Source organism: Anabas testudineus, chromosome 8 (assembly GCF_900324465.2).
Source record: "Anabas testudineus chromosome 8, fAnaTes1.2, whole genome shotgun sequence".
NCBI classification, from domain to species: domain Eukaryota; kingdom Metazoa; phylum Chordata; class Actinopteri; order Anabantiformes; family Anabantidae; genus Anabas; species Anabas testudineus.
In genome coordinates this window covers 14236787-14254141 of record NC_046617.1, presented here as the reverse complement: position 1 = coordinate 14254141, position 17355 = coordinate 14236787, and the positions used below count along the sequence as shown (strand labels likewise).

The following is a 17355-nucleotide window of genomic DNA, read 5'->3' as shown; positions in this document are numbered from 1 at the left end:
ACATAAAAGATAAGAAACAAAATCTGAACAGAATCAATTAAGACAGTTATTGTTGGTTAAAAATGTATAAAAATAATAATAAAAAAAAAGAGTAAAAATAGTCACATATAGTATACCATAAACACAAACTAAAATACAAATTGGAGAAAATTAAATTGCATTTGTCTATTTACTTGATCCAAGGCCAGAGTGAGTCTGAGGGACAATGGTCAGTGGATAAAAGAGCTAAGTAAATCCAAGCGTCTGTGTTTTTGTGATAAGCACTGTTGTTGTCATGTATGATCTGAGCTACAGGGAGCATGAACACATGGAACCAAACCCTGCGGGACGCCACATGTCATGGTGATCTGCCCAGATTAATGATCATCAATGGAAACAAAATTGCCCCTGTCCTTAAGATATGATCTGAGCCAAGGGCCGTATCTGAAAATCCCACCCACTTTTTTACTATTTTTCTGTCAAGTAATATTTTTAAATGGTCCACAGTATTAAAGGCTGCACTAAAATCAAGCAACACCAAAGCTAAAGTTTCCCCTGAGTCAGTATTTACACAAATGTCATTCAACACCTTTATCAGTAAAGCCTGAGTGATGTCTAAAGCCCAAATGAAATCGGTCTAAAAGGTCATTTATGTTTAAAAGGCAGGTAGGATGAATCAAAATAGCCTTCTCAACAATTTCAAATAAAGGGAAGATTAGAGTTTGGTCTATAATTATTTAAGGATCCTAGTTACTTTCTTTAGAAGAGGATTCCCAACTACAGTTAAACACGGAGAGAGTGGTTTTCATTTCAACACTGTACCTTTAGGATCAAAAGTTCAAAACACTGTCATGTGCATGTTGAAACACTTCTCCTTTAACTAGAGGCTTCATGATCTGTGGCCTTTGACAGCACCTTTAAATAGCACTTTTTAGGATCTTTCACCATTCTGCAACCATATTTTGTAATCCAATTTATTTTCATTGCCTTTATTTTGTCTGCTGGGTATTACATTAAAATAATGTTTTCCTCTGGCTTTTCTACTTAGTTTGCTACAAATTAAACACAAGATGTTTCTGCTCAGAAATACAGAACACATGGAAATACAAATAGAACCTTTGTCCAAAAGATGACTGGACATTTGTTTGATGTAGCTACTCATGTTTAGTCACTGTCTGTTCTGGTGTGTTAATCAACCCTGGAGCAGGGTGACACTGTTCTTCCTTTGAAAACTGTGTGTGTGAACATGTTAGTGGTTAACAACATCCAAAAGCTCGCGCTTGTTTGTTCTAGTCATCAAAACAATTAAGTAGAAAAATCCCCAATGCATTGCTTGGCACAGTCAAACCACATTAGACCTTCTCTTGGTAGAAATCAAAGACAAGCAACTGCGTCAAACCAAACAATGTCTTAAATTCAGTATAGATATCTATGCGTATTGTTTCAATTCAATAAAAGCATCAACAACATACTGGATGGTATGCAATGTAAGCCTTTGTGCATGCTTGGGATTGGTATATAAAACCTAGAGCCTTTATTTTGTTAAAATGTCAGCACTTCACTTCAGATTCAGTGCGTTGACTCAATAAAAAAAGTCCCACTAATAAAAGCTTTGCCTCACCTTTTAGATGCCTTTCCTCATTACTGCACTGTAGCTACATTTCTAAACTATATCCTTGACAATTCTGTCTCTTTGTTCATGATTTACCACCATTTCTTGTGCAATTGAGGGGACCACATGAGACCTCTCAGAGTAGAAAGCAAAAAATACAAAATACAAAAAAAAAAAACAAAAAAACAAAACAAAAGAAAGCGTGAGAAAGAGAATAGCAGCAGAGTAAGTGGAGACCTGATTCTGCTGGCACCCCCGAAAAAGGAAAAAAAAAAAAAAAAACAAGCACATGTGGGGGTGTCACTTTCTCATCCTTTCTTCAAATGCTCTTTGGAGAAAGTTTGTCAAACTAGATCAGGGGCGTTTGAAACTTGTTTATAAAAGCGTCAGTGAAGGAAGGAGGAGGAGGAATGTCGTACACCTAAGGCTTCTAGATGCCTTCAATCAGCCCGACTGGGTGGTACAGCTTTTTTCCCCTCTTCTCCTCTTCAGACTTGTAGCGAGTGCTGTAAGATGCCATGTTTTTTGACACTTCGCTCTTGAAAGGATGAGAGGGTGTGAGGGAGGGAGGGGAGGGATGTAAGAGGGTGAGAATGTGAGGAGAAGACGGAAACAGTTGCTTTTTCTGCTCACAAAACCAATGCAGGGTCAAGGCCTTTTTCCTCTGGGGGATCTGTTCACAAATCGTCAGCTAACTGTTTGGGCTCCACAAAGCAAGGTTGTGTTTGTGCATCTCCTTCATCTTGCATGAAATGTACAATGTCCTGGTGAGTCTTTCATCCTCAGTAAACACAGATGCTCTAGGATATTCAGTATGCAGCGTTCTACTATCTACTGAAAAGCAGATAGATGCCATTTCCACACTCTGACAAGAAGTTAATTACTTTATTTTCCCAAAAAGAAAGGTTGGCTAAAAACCTAAAGCTAAGTCTGTGACATGGAACAAATATTCTCTTAGTTTAAGAGTAGGGTAAGTAAAAAAGCTGATTATTACTTGAAATTGCTAATATGAATAAAAGGATGAAGGACCAAAAACAGAAATGCTTGAAATAGTAACTTTATCACAATGGTATACTGTTAAGCCCCTTGTGTTTTAGTGTGAAGCATTATCTTGAAAACTACACAACTGGTCCTCTTCAAACTACTAATTCTCACTACTTTAGCTTTGAAAAGCGATCTGATAAGGCTATGGCCTCTAAATCACAGGCTAAGAACTCAAATTCCATCCCAGAGGAGCCACAGATTAAAGAGACTGCATCATCATGGCATTAGAAAGCAAGGGGTCTGATCCTCAGTCAGGGGCTTGTGACCATTAGAGTGTGACTCCTTGACATTAACACACTCATCTGCCATGCCAACACTCCCTCAGGCCAATTTTCTAGAGTGAATATTATCTAGTTGAAAACAGTATGTACAGGACACACACACAATACAAAGAAAGACACTACATTGTCTGTAATCACATGACTTAGGCCTATAGCTAAGCCTGATTCATGAGTTGCCACTTAATTAAATTTCCAAGTAAAAACCCATCCCTCATAATGCTGGGCACTGCTAAGGGATTACCAGGACTTGACTGCTCCTGCAAGACATTTTCCACAACCCACTCATTAGAAAACACACTGCATAAACCAAATGACTCAAAGCAACGGCAGCTTGTGGTGAAGTTTCTCGGCTGCCACTCGTTGTTCCATAGGAAAAGAGCAGTCAGCATTCTTGTCAGTGTAGTTAGTAGATTAGTGGGTGGATGAGCTGGGTGTGAAAGCTGAGATGTTCATTAAGCCACCACCAGCTTAATGACATGTGGCATGTATAATGCTGTAAATCTGGGTGAATCTGAACTAGGCTTTAGGTATTAAAAGGAAGTGATGTCACTAAATTGAGCCCAGATAGTCAGGAACTAGCAGGTTTGGACTAGGCTTCCATGGTTCTACAGAAAGGCTTAAAGTGGCTATTAGGGATGATACATTTAAAGTGTGATGTGTGTTTTGTGTGTGTATAGCCTATTGGAAGTCCTTAAATCCACCTTACCTAACTGCTAACGGTGACTCAAAACACATGATCTGTGAGGGCATTCTTTAAATAATAAGAAACGATGAAAAGAAAAGTAAAAGGGGGTTTTCAATAGCATGTCAGACCTATTATGATTCTTCCTTTACAGGGCAGAGCTTACAGTCAAAAGGGAATTCCCAGAAACCCTACAATAGGAAATGGAAAAGCATTTGGATAATGTTGCAGAGTTCAAAAGAAGGTTCAGCATAACAGGAGAGAAAAACCTAAATTCTCCTACTAAACCATGTAAACAAGACTAAAAGAGCCATGCTAGCAGGTCTGTGATGCTGCATAACAGAGCTATGAGCTTAATGCTATAGCTTAGTGTTATAGCTAAGACTTAATGTCATATCTTTTGCTGTTCTTTGATCATAAAGTTAAGTGTCACACAGGCTAGATGAGAATTTATATGTTAAGTTGTAACATTTCATATTTTGGGGGACATGAATGCATGTGGCAAATTTCAGTAGAACTGTAATAATGCAGTGAAGGCATTTCGCAAAAAACAACCATATAAACCTCAGAAGGCCACTATACATACACATTTTATCTTAATATACACATATTTTCTTTTTCACTTACTTACACATACTACTTACAAGGAGGAGTTGGACAAAATATTATAACCACCAATAAATGTAACATAATCTACAATTGGAAAACCTAAAGAACTGTGGAGTGGAATTAACAACCCTGTTACTCAATAATACAGACAGAACAATATAAGCTTCTAATAATATGATTAATCACAGGGCTATTTAAATGGATTGAATTACTGTACACCTGTACTTAATAAACTGGTAACTCAGTATATATCAGAGGCTAAAATATGGTCTTCTGAGAGGAGATAAATTTATATTCTTACCACACACAGCTGTATGGAGTCAGTCAGCTAGTCTGAGGCAGGATCAAACAGCATGGGACGTTGCTTTAATGTTTTCAGATTGGTGTTGCTACATTCAATATCAGCCTACAGGTATACTGCCCGACTTGGTGGATATATACAGGAGTTTGTGTCCATGCATGTGAATCTTTTTTAGCAGTGACAGTCTTTGTTTTGACAGGTCAGTAAGCAAGACCATTTTTGTCCATCACGTCTCTTTATTTGTCTTCCTTCCCACCCCTTCTCTTGCCATTCGCTGCCCTTGCCCGGTGAAGCTGATCTGGCTGACTGAAGTGCTTTCCACGAGCAGACACGTAAAGCCACGGCTATTACAGCCAAGTCATGCTCAGTTTTATATTTAACCAAGCAAGTAAAGACGCACAGTGGGGGGGAATGAGTGGTGGTGGTGGTTTGGGAGTGGCAGGGAGGTGCAGAGGGGACTTTAAAGAATGTTTTCAGAATGGGATTTTCAGGTTAAATCCACAGGAAAAAATACCATCACTAGGAGCCTACATTATTTGTCTTCTAAGAGGAACAGAGACAAGGATATGAGTACATGGCTGTATGGGCATCTAAAGCCACTAAGTAGCAAAGGGAGCTCCAACCTCTCTATATGTTTAACACTTGCGCCTATACAAATACTGACTGTGAATAGCAATGATTTTAGGCATAATGTAATGCATTTCAAGGGCAGTCTGCACTACATTTCGATGTGCAAAGATATGGCATTTGATTTCTAAAGAAATCTGATATTTATAAGAAAAATAAGGCTTGGTACTGCTGGCGCTCACTAAGAGCTGTAACTGTGATGCATACCTCCTTGCTCTGCATAAGCTGTGGGCCCTGATCATCAGCCAGGGTGTTGTTCCTCCTAAAGCTTGACTCGAAAATCTACAAAGGTAAAGAGGAAGAGATTAGTTGACAGGGTGACTGTAAAGTTCAAAGAAAACACTTTTGTCTAGAACTTACAAACCACAAGGGATCCTCTTGACAACTTACCGGAGACAAGGGAATGGGCCTTTCTCGCAAATACCTGGGGTTTTCAATCTGAAAGAGTAAACAGAAAAAAAATGTTTTGCCCCCTCTTTCTTTTCTTCCTCTCCTAACAAAGTCTTACTACCAGAACCTAACGTTCACTGTCAGATTGTTATAAACAATGTGGGAAGCACATCAAAAGCATGGTGCTGTGGCTCAGTTTCTTCCGTCAACTCTTGTCTTGTTTAAAAAGACAAAATGCGTCTGGCTATTTCAAGGTATCGTGTGTGTGGCTGGTCCTCTTTGCTGTTCCAACACAGTCCTTTGTCAACACTCACGACCACTAATCTGTAAGCTATCCCTGGTTCGTTTACTGTCAGATGGAGAAATAATGTGTATACATCCTTCCCAAACACTGACATAGCATGTTCTTTGATTATAATATGAAACATGAAAGATGGAAGAAACAACGAGCCGCTAAACCACCTGAAAGTAAAAGGGTCACAGTCCAAGTGACTCTGTGGCATTACATCAACACAGCTCACTAACTGTGATACAAACTGCAACGAAAATCTGTGTTGTCAACCTGCTAGTTTCCTTCCACTATTTGACGTTTGTTTACGACCTCATTACTTTCTTGTGAACTCACACTATCATACAGTGTTTCTCTCTCATGCACTGGGGCTGTCTGTAGGGCCTGCCAACTAGCAGCAAGATCACGGACTTTAAAAAAGGAGAGAGCTGTCTTTGGAGATGACAGCAGTGACGCCCAGTAAACAGTTCTGTTGCTAATCTCTTCAACATGGGAACGAAGCAAGAGAACAAGGAAGAAGAGCAGAAAGAGGAGGAAGAAGGAGGGGGTAGGACGATGGTGCAGGACTCATTCAGTGGTTAAAATTTTTTTATTAATGCTGTGAGGTGGCATAACGAAGCTAATCCAGAATGAATGAGAGATGAGAAAACAGGACCTGAAAGATCCTCAGAGCTTGGGACTAACATAGTTGCAGCTACTACACAAGGATAGAGTCACAATCTGTTGCTTCAGGGTGAGCCGGTGACAGGTGAAATAGATGAAAGTAGCTTTGCCTCCTGACTAAGCCTGCATGATGCAGGTAAAAACAAGTCAGATATTTTGTTAGCTGACATATTGTAAGCCTTCTACAAAAGGAGGCATCCGGCTTAACTAAAATCTGATTTACTGTCATATGCACACAGAAAGACGCATGCTCAAAATGCAGACCACTTAAGATAGTTAGTGAAGAGCACTGTTGTTGGGGAGTGCCATGGCATCTGATGATTACTACTTAAATTTGGCAGTGGGAAAAAATAAATAAAATAAAATAAAAATCTATATTTACCTAGTGATGAATCAATCAATACACTTCTAAAGCACTGCATTCGCTGAAAAGAATAGGATTTCTTTTTATACCCACAGACAGCCAGTCATGAGATTTGACTGAGCAGGGCCCTCAAGGCAACAAGGACATGCAGACTAAATGCTGTGGTGTAATGCTGGCATAGTGTGATACTAAACTTGGGCCTGCCGCACATGTGTATGCCTGTGCCCTTCTGTGTGTGTTCCTTTGCTCTTCTCTGCGTGCCCACACACATGCTCCTGTGAGCGAATGTTTGTCCAGCCCCACAGCTGGCACAGTGTCCTGTGTCATTGAAACCTGACATGGATGGATGGACGGACGCAGAAGAGGAACGACATTCCACATCACAAAACCTCGCTTTCCAGCCGTACAAGCATTCTGTGATTGATGGCTTCCTAATTTTGGAATAGTGTTGAGCAAGGCATAAGCATACCAATTTAACAACAGAAATGGACAGGGTCTACTATTGCCTTCTGCCTGCCTTACACATTTTTCTCTATTTTTTATGTCTTATTTCATTTAGAGGCTGAAAAACTACTTTTAACACACAAGTCACACATGAAACTGATTTGTGTACTTCTGAGCCTAAAGCAATGTGCCATCTAATGTCCTGTCTCCATGATGACTACACAGACTTCATTACACTGGAGGTGAAATTAACAAACTAATATGGACTGACTTCAGAACAAAGTTAAAGATGTGCTAGATAGAGTGACGCTCAGCTGTGCAGAAATGTTGTCGGAGATGGGGTCTTTAAAGCAGTGCAACTACAAAACTTCTGTAAACTTAAAGGCGGTTTATATGTGTTTGTGTGTGAAGGAACATCTGTTGATTTGAAAGATGCAGGCTTGGGGGAGGGTTGCCAAGCAATTCCTCTTATCAGCATCTCAACACACAGGAGTGGAGAGCGGAGCAGTGTGCGGCTTCACGTCTGCTGATAGATACCTCAGATTACCCGAGTACTGAAAGAGAGACGAGAGAGCAACAAGGAAAGAGTCCGAAAAAGCTGGATGAACAGAGAAAGTACAGAAGATGAAACAGAAGGATGAAAAAAAGAAGAAAACAGAAAAAGAGGGGCTGTAATGTCAAAATGTCCATGTGTACATAATGTGGGAGAAATTACAAAGGTAACACGCAAACTAAAAAAAAAGGAAAGGAGAGGCTGAGGGTCATGCAGGTGAAGAGATAAGGAATAAATAAGGGAATAAAAGACATGAGGGCAGAGGGCTTATCAAGCGTTGGCCTAGTGCACTCCAGGCAAAAAAGATAAGAAAGGTGCACACATCTTCAAATGCTGAGTTTACACAACCCTTTTCCCACTTCTCATACTACCATCACATTTTACAATAGCACCAAAGGAAGTCGTTTCAAGAAGATACAGGCGAAAGGGACTCGTTCACATTACTTTAGGAAGATGGAGCAAGCCCTACTTACTCACAGTATTGCACTGCTGATTTAGATTTACTTGTGAGCTCCAACATTCTGAGCTACTGTCGCTGCAGATTAACTGAAGCATGTTGAGAGCTGCATGTAACAAAGAAGCTTAAGGGCATGCCCCTGGACTCACCCCCAGGTTCCAGCTGTTCAGACGAGCCTCTAGGTCACTGTCACCAGGAGGCACATCTGCACTCAGCCCCCCATCCAACTAAGGAGGAAGAGGAAAGGGGCATAAGTGTGCAAACAATAGCAGTTTGTGTGGGAAGTTGGTGAGTTATAAATTGCAGGAGGGAATTTCAGTGATTTCTGACAGCGCTTTGATTGGCAGTTTTTGCCTGAAGAAGAGAACAGCAGAAAGTAATGGAGGCCATCCTTCTGACACAATATAATTCTTCTTTTGGCAACAAAGGGGGTCTTTAGCTTTCAGATATACAGTACACCCACATGTGTTCTTCTCCCATACCAACAGTTTTCTACTCCCTCGTTATCTCCATCTCTCCACCCTTTGCTCCCCCCCTCTCCTCCCTCTCACATAGAGCACTCCAGATGTTTGGCAGTTCCACATCATTTCCGTCATGCAGTAAATTCCACAAGAGGGGCACATGCAGCTACACTGCCTGTCAGTCTTGCTTTCCCCAGTCTTTTGTTACAATGGGCCTCTGGATTTGTTTTATATAGCTTAATTCCAATGCTTCCAGTGACTCTGTTGAAAGAAGATCGGTTTACTCAAGACGAGGTTGGGCAGCAAGGTATAAAATAAGGGAAATATCTAATAAAGTTGAGTGAGCAATAGGGAAAGGAGAGATGTTGTTGAATTTGATTAGAATCTGGTGGAGTGTGGACCTTGGGTGTACCTCAGCGGAAGTGCACTGACACAGAGAAACTGCTGAATAGAATAGCTCAGGATTAAATGCCCCTTCTGATTAAAAAGGCATTAAAGTTTCAGAGCCTCACCCTCGAACAAACAGAATCAAAGTTTCATTTCAATATCTGGGAATGCCGAGTATGCAGGTCATTGGTTGTTCAAAGCATCATGTCACAGTCTCTGTATCGCAACAGGAATTCAAAGCATTGTGCTCAACGCTGATAAGTAGGAAAGGCCTCAAATGTTTCTGACCACAGATGTACGTGCAGTTGTTCCAATGACCTGTGCATTCACTTGAACCATGATCATACGTACGCAGTGGACGTTTTATTAGGCATACATCTAAAAAATTCTTACATAATGTGAAACAAAAATCACTGCAAATTATCTTTCTTGATACAATATTATGTAACATTATCAGAAATGTGTAAATTAAGTTATTAAGATCAAAGGTATTTGTGATGTGTAAAATCAGATGACAGTGAAATGTCTTTTTAATGTTTTTGTCTTTTCTGTTAACATAATGTAGGCAGAATATTAGAAATGCCGTGTACACTGACAGCTGAGTTTATAACACTGTCAAATGTATTGTGAGCTACAATTTTTGCTGCTTGAACAACTTATGATTTCAGGGGATTTTCTTTGACTTTACTTGGAGATGAGATTAGGATTTTCAAACTGATCCACATTAAAGAAAGAAAAAAGCACAATGGCTACTATTTTTAATGGCACTAGCAGGTTTGCTCTTAATATTTCAATGTGTCAACACAGCTACCTTGCCGAAATCTATGAGTCTTAAAAAAACAAAAACAAAAACAAAGGTGTGGTTAATAGCCTAAAGTACAGTGATGAACTAACCCTTCTGGCGTCATGTCTGGGGGATTGTTTGAGTGGACTGGAGGCTGTGGGTCGTGACTGGGTGTCCTCCTCATATAGCATTCTTCTGGAAGAGAGAAAGTGTGAGAGAGAGAGAGAGAGAGAAACAGAAAAGTGTGAGAGGTTAACCTACAATGTAAGTGTGTGCAGCATGTCTCTGGAGTCTGCTCTTGTCTCTCTGTTTGCATATGTATGTGCTTGCGTAGGCAGGCTGCCTCGCTATTTACACAGATCAACATCTGGCATTGGTTGCTTGGTTTGTGGTCTGCATTTCATCCAATCTGAACAATAAACGTCTCTGCTATACATCAGTCTGTTTCCATGCATAGCCCACAGGGCACCAGTCTATGGCCTGCACAATCTTTTTATAATCATATAACCTCAATCATTGTTCCTCATCATGTCCATCATGGTTTAAACAAGCATCTTTACAGGGAAACTGCTTATATTCATTGGCACACGGACACACAAATACACACACTCCTCATTCTCACTTAGTTTTTTCTCTCATACACACAAACACATACATGCACGATCATATACATGACACACACAAAGGATTCACAGACACACTCATCTGTAGGCACACAAGGCACTAATGGCCAATTAAAGCATACTGAATGAGAGATGTTGTTAAAGTCAGGAAGATGTAAGACAGCAATGAAGAAAAAATAGTCAATTAGTAATGACATCACATTACGTGCTAGAGGGCACTGTTTCACATTTTCAATTTGGAGCACAAAGACATTCTTCTTCTCCCATGTCATTTACTGTGAGGTTTCTGAAAAGACTGCAGAGCAGAAAAGAAAATTGTGGAAGAAGAGAATTTGGTATTTTAATTTTTTAAAATGAAATCCACTAAATTAGGAAACACATTCATTCAACAGCAATTGCTGACTGAGTTAATGTTACTACAAAGAGGTATGGGTATTGTACCTTTCAGTATTTCAGAGGCTCTCTGTTCCTGAAATGTCTGTTTTTTCATAGAACTTTATAGAAGTGTAATGGTTGTTTGTTGAAATCACTCTCTTTGACTGAATACACAGTTCATATGCTGTATTCATTTGCTTTAAATATTTTAATAAAGGGGTCCTGTGTTTTAACCTTTACTTGCTGAGAAATGGGCTAATTTCTAAGAAAAGGAGTTGGTATGAACCAGTATGTCAGATATTGTTGGATGAGATTCTGGGGATTTGACTAGACAGTCAAGGGAATGTAAAATATCATAACATGGGTCTGATTCCAGATACTGTCTTCACAAGCACCAAAAAGGGCATCTCAGTAGGAGCCAGGTCCTTACTGAGCAAAGTTTGCTAGATGGCTTGTTTAATGTTTAAGTATAAAAGTATCACAGGAAAAGGATCAGTAAAGTCTGAAGGGGTTCTGTTAGGAATTTAACATTGCTATGTTCATTTTTAACTAATTATGATCAAAAATTTACTAAGAAACTAATAAGTCTGGCAGACTTCAGCTTTCATATACTCAGTCATTCTCTCTCACATTCTGGTTTGTCTGTGCATGTGTGCACAGACCTACACACACATGCATGCACACTCAGAAACACATGCAGCTCTGAAACTTGGACAGGGGGGCCAAGTTTTGCAATCTTGGGCCTCTAAGTCAACAGGTGGATGAAGATAATTGAATCAGATGTGTCTGGAGTCTGAGGCCCAGAGATCAAAGCAGTGGCAAGTCAGGCCAAAGCTGCACACAGACCCACAGACACACACACACCATGCAGAGCCTCAAAAGCTGCAGCTTGGCTGATTAAAGCAGACGGACATCCATCCTGACCTCCAGGTGCAGAGCCAGTGGGCCTAGGTCTCAGCCTAAGGCAGCCTCAGGAAAGCAGCCTGACCTTGGGACACAAACACCCTTCTGCCCCTGCACACCCTCTGCCATATCCAACAACACCTGGAGGCAAGATCAGTTGAAACACTCTGGCCTGTGAGTGAAACATAAGGAGTTTATACAACACCAACAGTGAACTTGAACAACTGCAAGGACAATGTTAATGTCGCACACAGGCAGTAAAAAGAAAAAAAAAAACATCGGGTGTAGGGGCTAAAAGTTCTCATATGTGGTTAAAAAGCACCCAGATGGGAGACAGATGCCAGGAAGGGGGAGAGAAAACATGGAGAGAAAAATACGAAAAGAAGACCCAAAAGAGAGACTATTAAATATATATATATATATATATATTTATATTTATATTTATATATATACCGTAAATAAATACTGAAGAACAGAACCAGATACAGAGAGATAAAGCCAAAACTACACGGCCTTCAACTGCACTTTAGCAGCCCGAGCCCAGAAGTAGTATCAGAATAAACTCCCACAAACCATGTTTGCGATGTCTTTATTATCTGTCTCCTTTGAACTCAGGGACATAAGAGAAGATGGAGTGGACATAATTGCCAAAGCTGTTTCGTATGATCTCCTGACCCTCACTGACTGACTTTGCTTTCCCACAGCATTCCTCCAGTAGCTTTAGTGCAATCCATAAAGCAGTGGCTCCATCCTGTGGCTAAATTAGAAACAACATAGCAATTAGGGAATTTACTGTGGAATTCAATCAGGGCATTGAGGACTACTGTGGAAGGATGATGTGTCTGTCACACAGACAAAGAAATTAGAGCACATCCACTTCTGTGAGAGACTCATATAACTCTTTAAAACTGCACAAAATAATCCCAAGTTTGCCTAGATGTTGAAACTTGAATTGGACCTAACAGTTTCACAAGCTAAAAGAAGCCCTGCCCATCACCTGACTAATGGCGAGCTAGACAGAGATCAAACGTTGCCACATCATAGGGAGGGAGTCAGACGAGTTCCTTCCATTTAATCTTATCTAAATGAGAGCGACACATAAAAGGACTCTTAGCCTGGCTAATTTTCTCCATCAGAACGTTAGCCTGTGATCTGAGCGTCTTTCATGGTCTTATCCCAATCAGACACTATGGTACTCAGCAGTCTACTGCCCACAGAACCTCTATAGCAGAGGGAAGGAAAGTCTGCATCTTTCAGAGAGTATCAAGTCACATCAAATCTGTCTGTCAACAAGATACTGATTCTAACACAAACATTTCATAAGAATGGCTTGTACAACTTCCTAAGACAAACGTATCCTCCTAAATCTTGAATGTTAAATAATACAAGTTTAACTGTGACTAATATTTAAACAGACCTAGTAATAATTTTCTAATTCATATATTCAACAATACTTGAGAGTAAAATGTGAATTAAATATGACAGCAGAGGGCCTGTACTCTCTTACAATGCCCTGGTGGATATTAAGCTCTCTTAACTACACTTATGCTGCTCTCTTTTTATTATGCTAATGAACAAGCCACTGGACTCTGATTTGTCTTCCTTCGTTAACTGGACTGAAAACCCTAGAGCCATTACTAACATCATCTTGTCAAGCCACTGAATCGGAGTCACAGGAATTATAATGATCTTATGATTTATTGAGATATGTTGAAAGACATTACGTGAAAATATGTGTATGCATATGTATCTGTGAAATGCATGCTTTCAGTCAAGCCCAAGAATATCAACACACACAATGCAGAGATTTATATTTTAGGTATTTAGCTGCTGTTGATGCAAGAAATCAGAGAAAAAACCTGAGACACAGAGAGCAAGATAATAAGATGCCTAACTTGATAGTGTGCTCCCCTTGCTCCTCTGTGGAGGTTAGACCTCAGGTTCAACAACTGGGAAACTGTAAAGAGGTGAGGAACAAAAAGATGGATAGAGAATGTGAGAGGTTCCTCCTCCTCTCATGCTGTTTTGAAGTGTATGTCTTTGAAAAATCAGAATGGACAGCTCAAGCAGAGTGATGCAAGATCTTGGCAATGTCTTCAGCCTTTCAGATAGTGCTGCTGTGCAAATACGATGGGTGATCAGTCATGAATGCAGCGAGTATCCAGCTTCACAGCCAACTTCAATGTTTTCAGTCTGATAAAAGAGCTTGAAAAGAGAATGCCTGAATAAATATCTTATGTGTTATATTCAGAATCTTCTATGTATGATTCAAAGACTTTTTGTCAGTTTTCTCATCACAGAAGTTAAGTCAACAGCTGAAACAAGGAGAAAACTTGTTTTCCAAGAAACTATTTGTTCGACAACATATTACATGCAACATGCAAAAAAGCCCTTATATGCCATTTCAATAATAAAACATCAACTTTTTGAAAGACAAGAATATGTTAATGACACAATCTAAAGTGCAATACCACCTTTCTGTAAGGTTGGCAACATTTCCATTTAAACAGAGTCAAATCTGTGTAAATCTAATAAAAAAAATTCAATCACTGCATATAAGGGAATGTAACAAAACAAACAAATCATTAAGTGAGGAAAATTATCCAATCTTAATTAGAAATCTGGGTCTTCCTTATCAAAGTCTCAACACATTTTTGTACAGTAGATGTATGCCATGGCTTGTACAAGGGAGGTTTATGAAGACCTTAAACCAAGAATCGTTGATGATCATCAAGCTGGAAGAAGTTACAAAATAATTCCTGATTTCTGTTTGGACTCAACTACTAGACTGTCAAGCAGACTGTGTTCAAATAAAGAACATTCAACCATTGTTTGCCTCCCCAGAAAAGGTTGACCAATGATAAGGTAGTCTGGAGGTCACAAATTTAGACATTTAGAAAACTGGAGGCCTCTCTCCCAGTGGCTAATATCAGTGTTCATAAGTCCACCATCAAGTCCAACAGAGAACAACAAAAACCGCATAGCAGAGTTGCAGAGGTAACCATGACTCCACAAAAGGAACACAGGTGCCTGTCTATAGTTTGCTCAGGGCCATGTTCTGTGGACAGATGAGACCAAAGCAGAACATTTTGACTTGAATAAGAAGGGAGCTATGAATTCTAAGATGTACAAGCACATTCAGGGGTGGCTGTGGCTCAATAGGTAGAGCAGTTGACTGCCAATCATAGGATTGGTGGTTCGAAGTCCCGGCTGCCACGTCACATGCCAAAGTGTCCTGGGCAAGAGACACTGAACCCCTAGTTGCCCCCGGGAGTCCGGTCCGCTGCAGAGCAGCTCTGCCATCGGTTGTGGAAGGGGTGTGCTTGTGTGTGTGAATGGGTGAATGAGATGCAGTGTAAAGCGCTTTGAGTACCAGCTAGGTAGAAAAGCGCTATATAAGTGCGGACCATTTACCATTTACCATTCAGCAGTAAAATGTCATGGTATCCATCTGTGAACTGTAGAAAGTGTGTCATGCAGTGAAACAGCAGAAGCAGAAGAACTTTAATGTTTTGGGATGGTCGAGGCTAAGCCCTGATGTTGATCCAATAGAAATGCTGTAGAAAAATCTGTAGTAGGCAGTTTGTGCCAACTAACATCCTAAAGTTGAAGCTGTTTTGTAAGGAGGAAACGGCTACAAGTCCTCCAAGCACATGTGCAGAGTTTTTGTTTTACTGACAACAGAAGACATCAGAGAAAAAGACAGGACATATATGAAGTATGCACAGTGGGTGTGTTTTTACATTGGGGTACTGGGTGCCCATAGGCAGATATTGAAAAAAGAATATCAGGTTAGAAGAAAATAATATATAACAAAATAAAAAGTGAAAATACTATTCGTCATAACAACAACAACATACACACACACCTACACATACAGTGGCAAGAAAAACTATGGGCACCCTTTGGGATTACGTGGAGTTTTGCATGAATTGGTCATAAAATGCACTCATCTAACTCACAACAATACAAAAACACAGTCTGCTTAAAATAATAGTACACAAACATATGTTTTCATGTTTTTATTGAACATAACATGTTAACATTCACAGTGAAGGGTGGAAAATATATGAACCTTTGGACTTACTGGTACTTACTAACTGGTTGACCCTTCTTTGGCAGCAATAACTTCAACCAAACGTTTCCTGTAGTTGCAGATCAGACCTGCACAACGACCTGGAGTAATTTTGGACCATTTCTCTTCACGAAACTTTCAGTGTAGCAATATTCTTGGGATGTCTGGTGTGAATGGCTCCCTTAAGGTCATGCCACAGCATTTGAAATGGGTTGCGGTCAGGACTCTGACTGGGCCACTCAAGCAGGGGTATTTTTTTCTGTTGAAGATATTCTTTTAGCTATTCTGTCCTGTTGCATCACCCATCCTCTGTGGAGCTTCAGTTGGTGGACAGATGGTGTTACGTTTTCCTGCAAAATGTCTTGAAAAACACATTGGAAACTGTCTTGGAATTCATTTTTCCATCAATGACAACAATCTGTCCAGGCCCTGAGGCAGCAAAGCAGCCCCAAACCATGATGCTCCCTCCGCCATGTTTTATAATGGGGATGAGGTTTTGATGTTGGTGTGCTGTGCCTTTTTTTTCTCCACACATAGTGTTGTGTGTTTTTTCCAAACAACTCAATTTTGGCTTCATCACACAGGTGCTCTTTTGCAAACTTCAAATGTGTACTCCATTCTTGTTGTTGTTGTTGTTTTCCTTATTGTAGATGTATCAACAAAAATGTTAGCATGTGCCAGAGATTTCTGTATGTCTTTAGCAGACACTCTAGGGTTATTCTTTACCTCATTCAGCATTCTGCACTGTGCTCTTAAAGTCATCTTTACAGGACGACTACGCCTAGGGAGTGTAGCAACAGTGCTGAACTTTCTCCATTTGTAGACAGTCTGTCTTACCATGGACACATCAACATCAAGGCTTTTGGAGATACTTTTGTAACCCTTTCCAGCTTCATGCAAGGCTCCAATTAGCTCTTGGAGAAATCATTAGGCTAGGGGTTCACATACTTTTTCCACCCTGCACTGTGAATGTTTATGTTATGTTCAATAAAAACATGAAAACATATAATGTTTGTGTACTATTATTTTAAGCAGACTGTGTTTTTGTATTATTTTGAGTTAGATAAAGATCGGAGCACATTTCATGCAAAACTCCACGTAATCCCAAAGGGTGCCCATACTTTTTCTTGCCACTGTATATGTATGTAAGCGTGTGAAGCACGTAGCTTCAGCTCCAGACATCTCATTTAAACCAAAGTAATTTAGGAAAAGGTTACATTCCATTTTATTAAAAGCAGATATATTGGCTGTTATTTTCTCTATTGTTATGTGTTCTATAAGAAGATTTGTCCAGTGACTGATATTTAATAAGCTTTTAGATTTCCAGTTTAAAATTGCATTTTTTTTTGGTGATAGTTAAAGAAACTAATAGTGGGTTTCTATATTTAACTGGGAGTAGGGAGCTTTGGTGAAGTTTCCAGATGTAGGGATTCTACAGCTAAGGATGGTGGA

The 17355-nt window shown here is 39.9% G+C and overlaps 1 protein-coding gene across 3 annotated transcripts in view; it reads right to left on the bottom strand.

Moving 5' to 3' along the window:
* The window catches only part of cep112 (centrosomal protein 112), an 88758-nt gene that overhangs the window by 69739 nt on the left and 1664 nt on the right, over positions 1–17355 (bottom strand). For 2 of the 3 annotated variants that reach the window (XM_026350759.1, XM_026350769.1), the window contains exons 5-8: positions 10038–10122; positions 8445–8522; positions 5526–5573; positions 5343–5417 (exon numbers count right to left, since the gene is read on the bottom strand). In XM_026350759.1, coding sequence (XP_026206544.1) covers positions 5343–5417; positions 5526–5573; positions 8445–8522; positions 10038–10122 — 286 coding nt within the window. The remainder of the gene's footprint in view (positions 1–5342; positions 5418–5525; positions 5574–8444; positions 8523–10037; positions 10123–17355) is intronic. The other variant, XM_026350779.1, reaches the window with a different exon arrangement.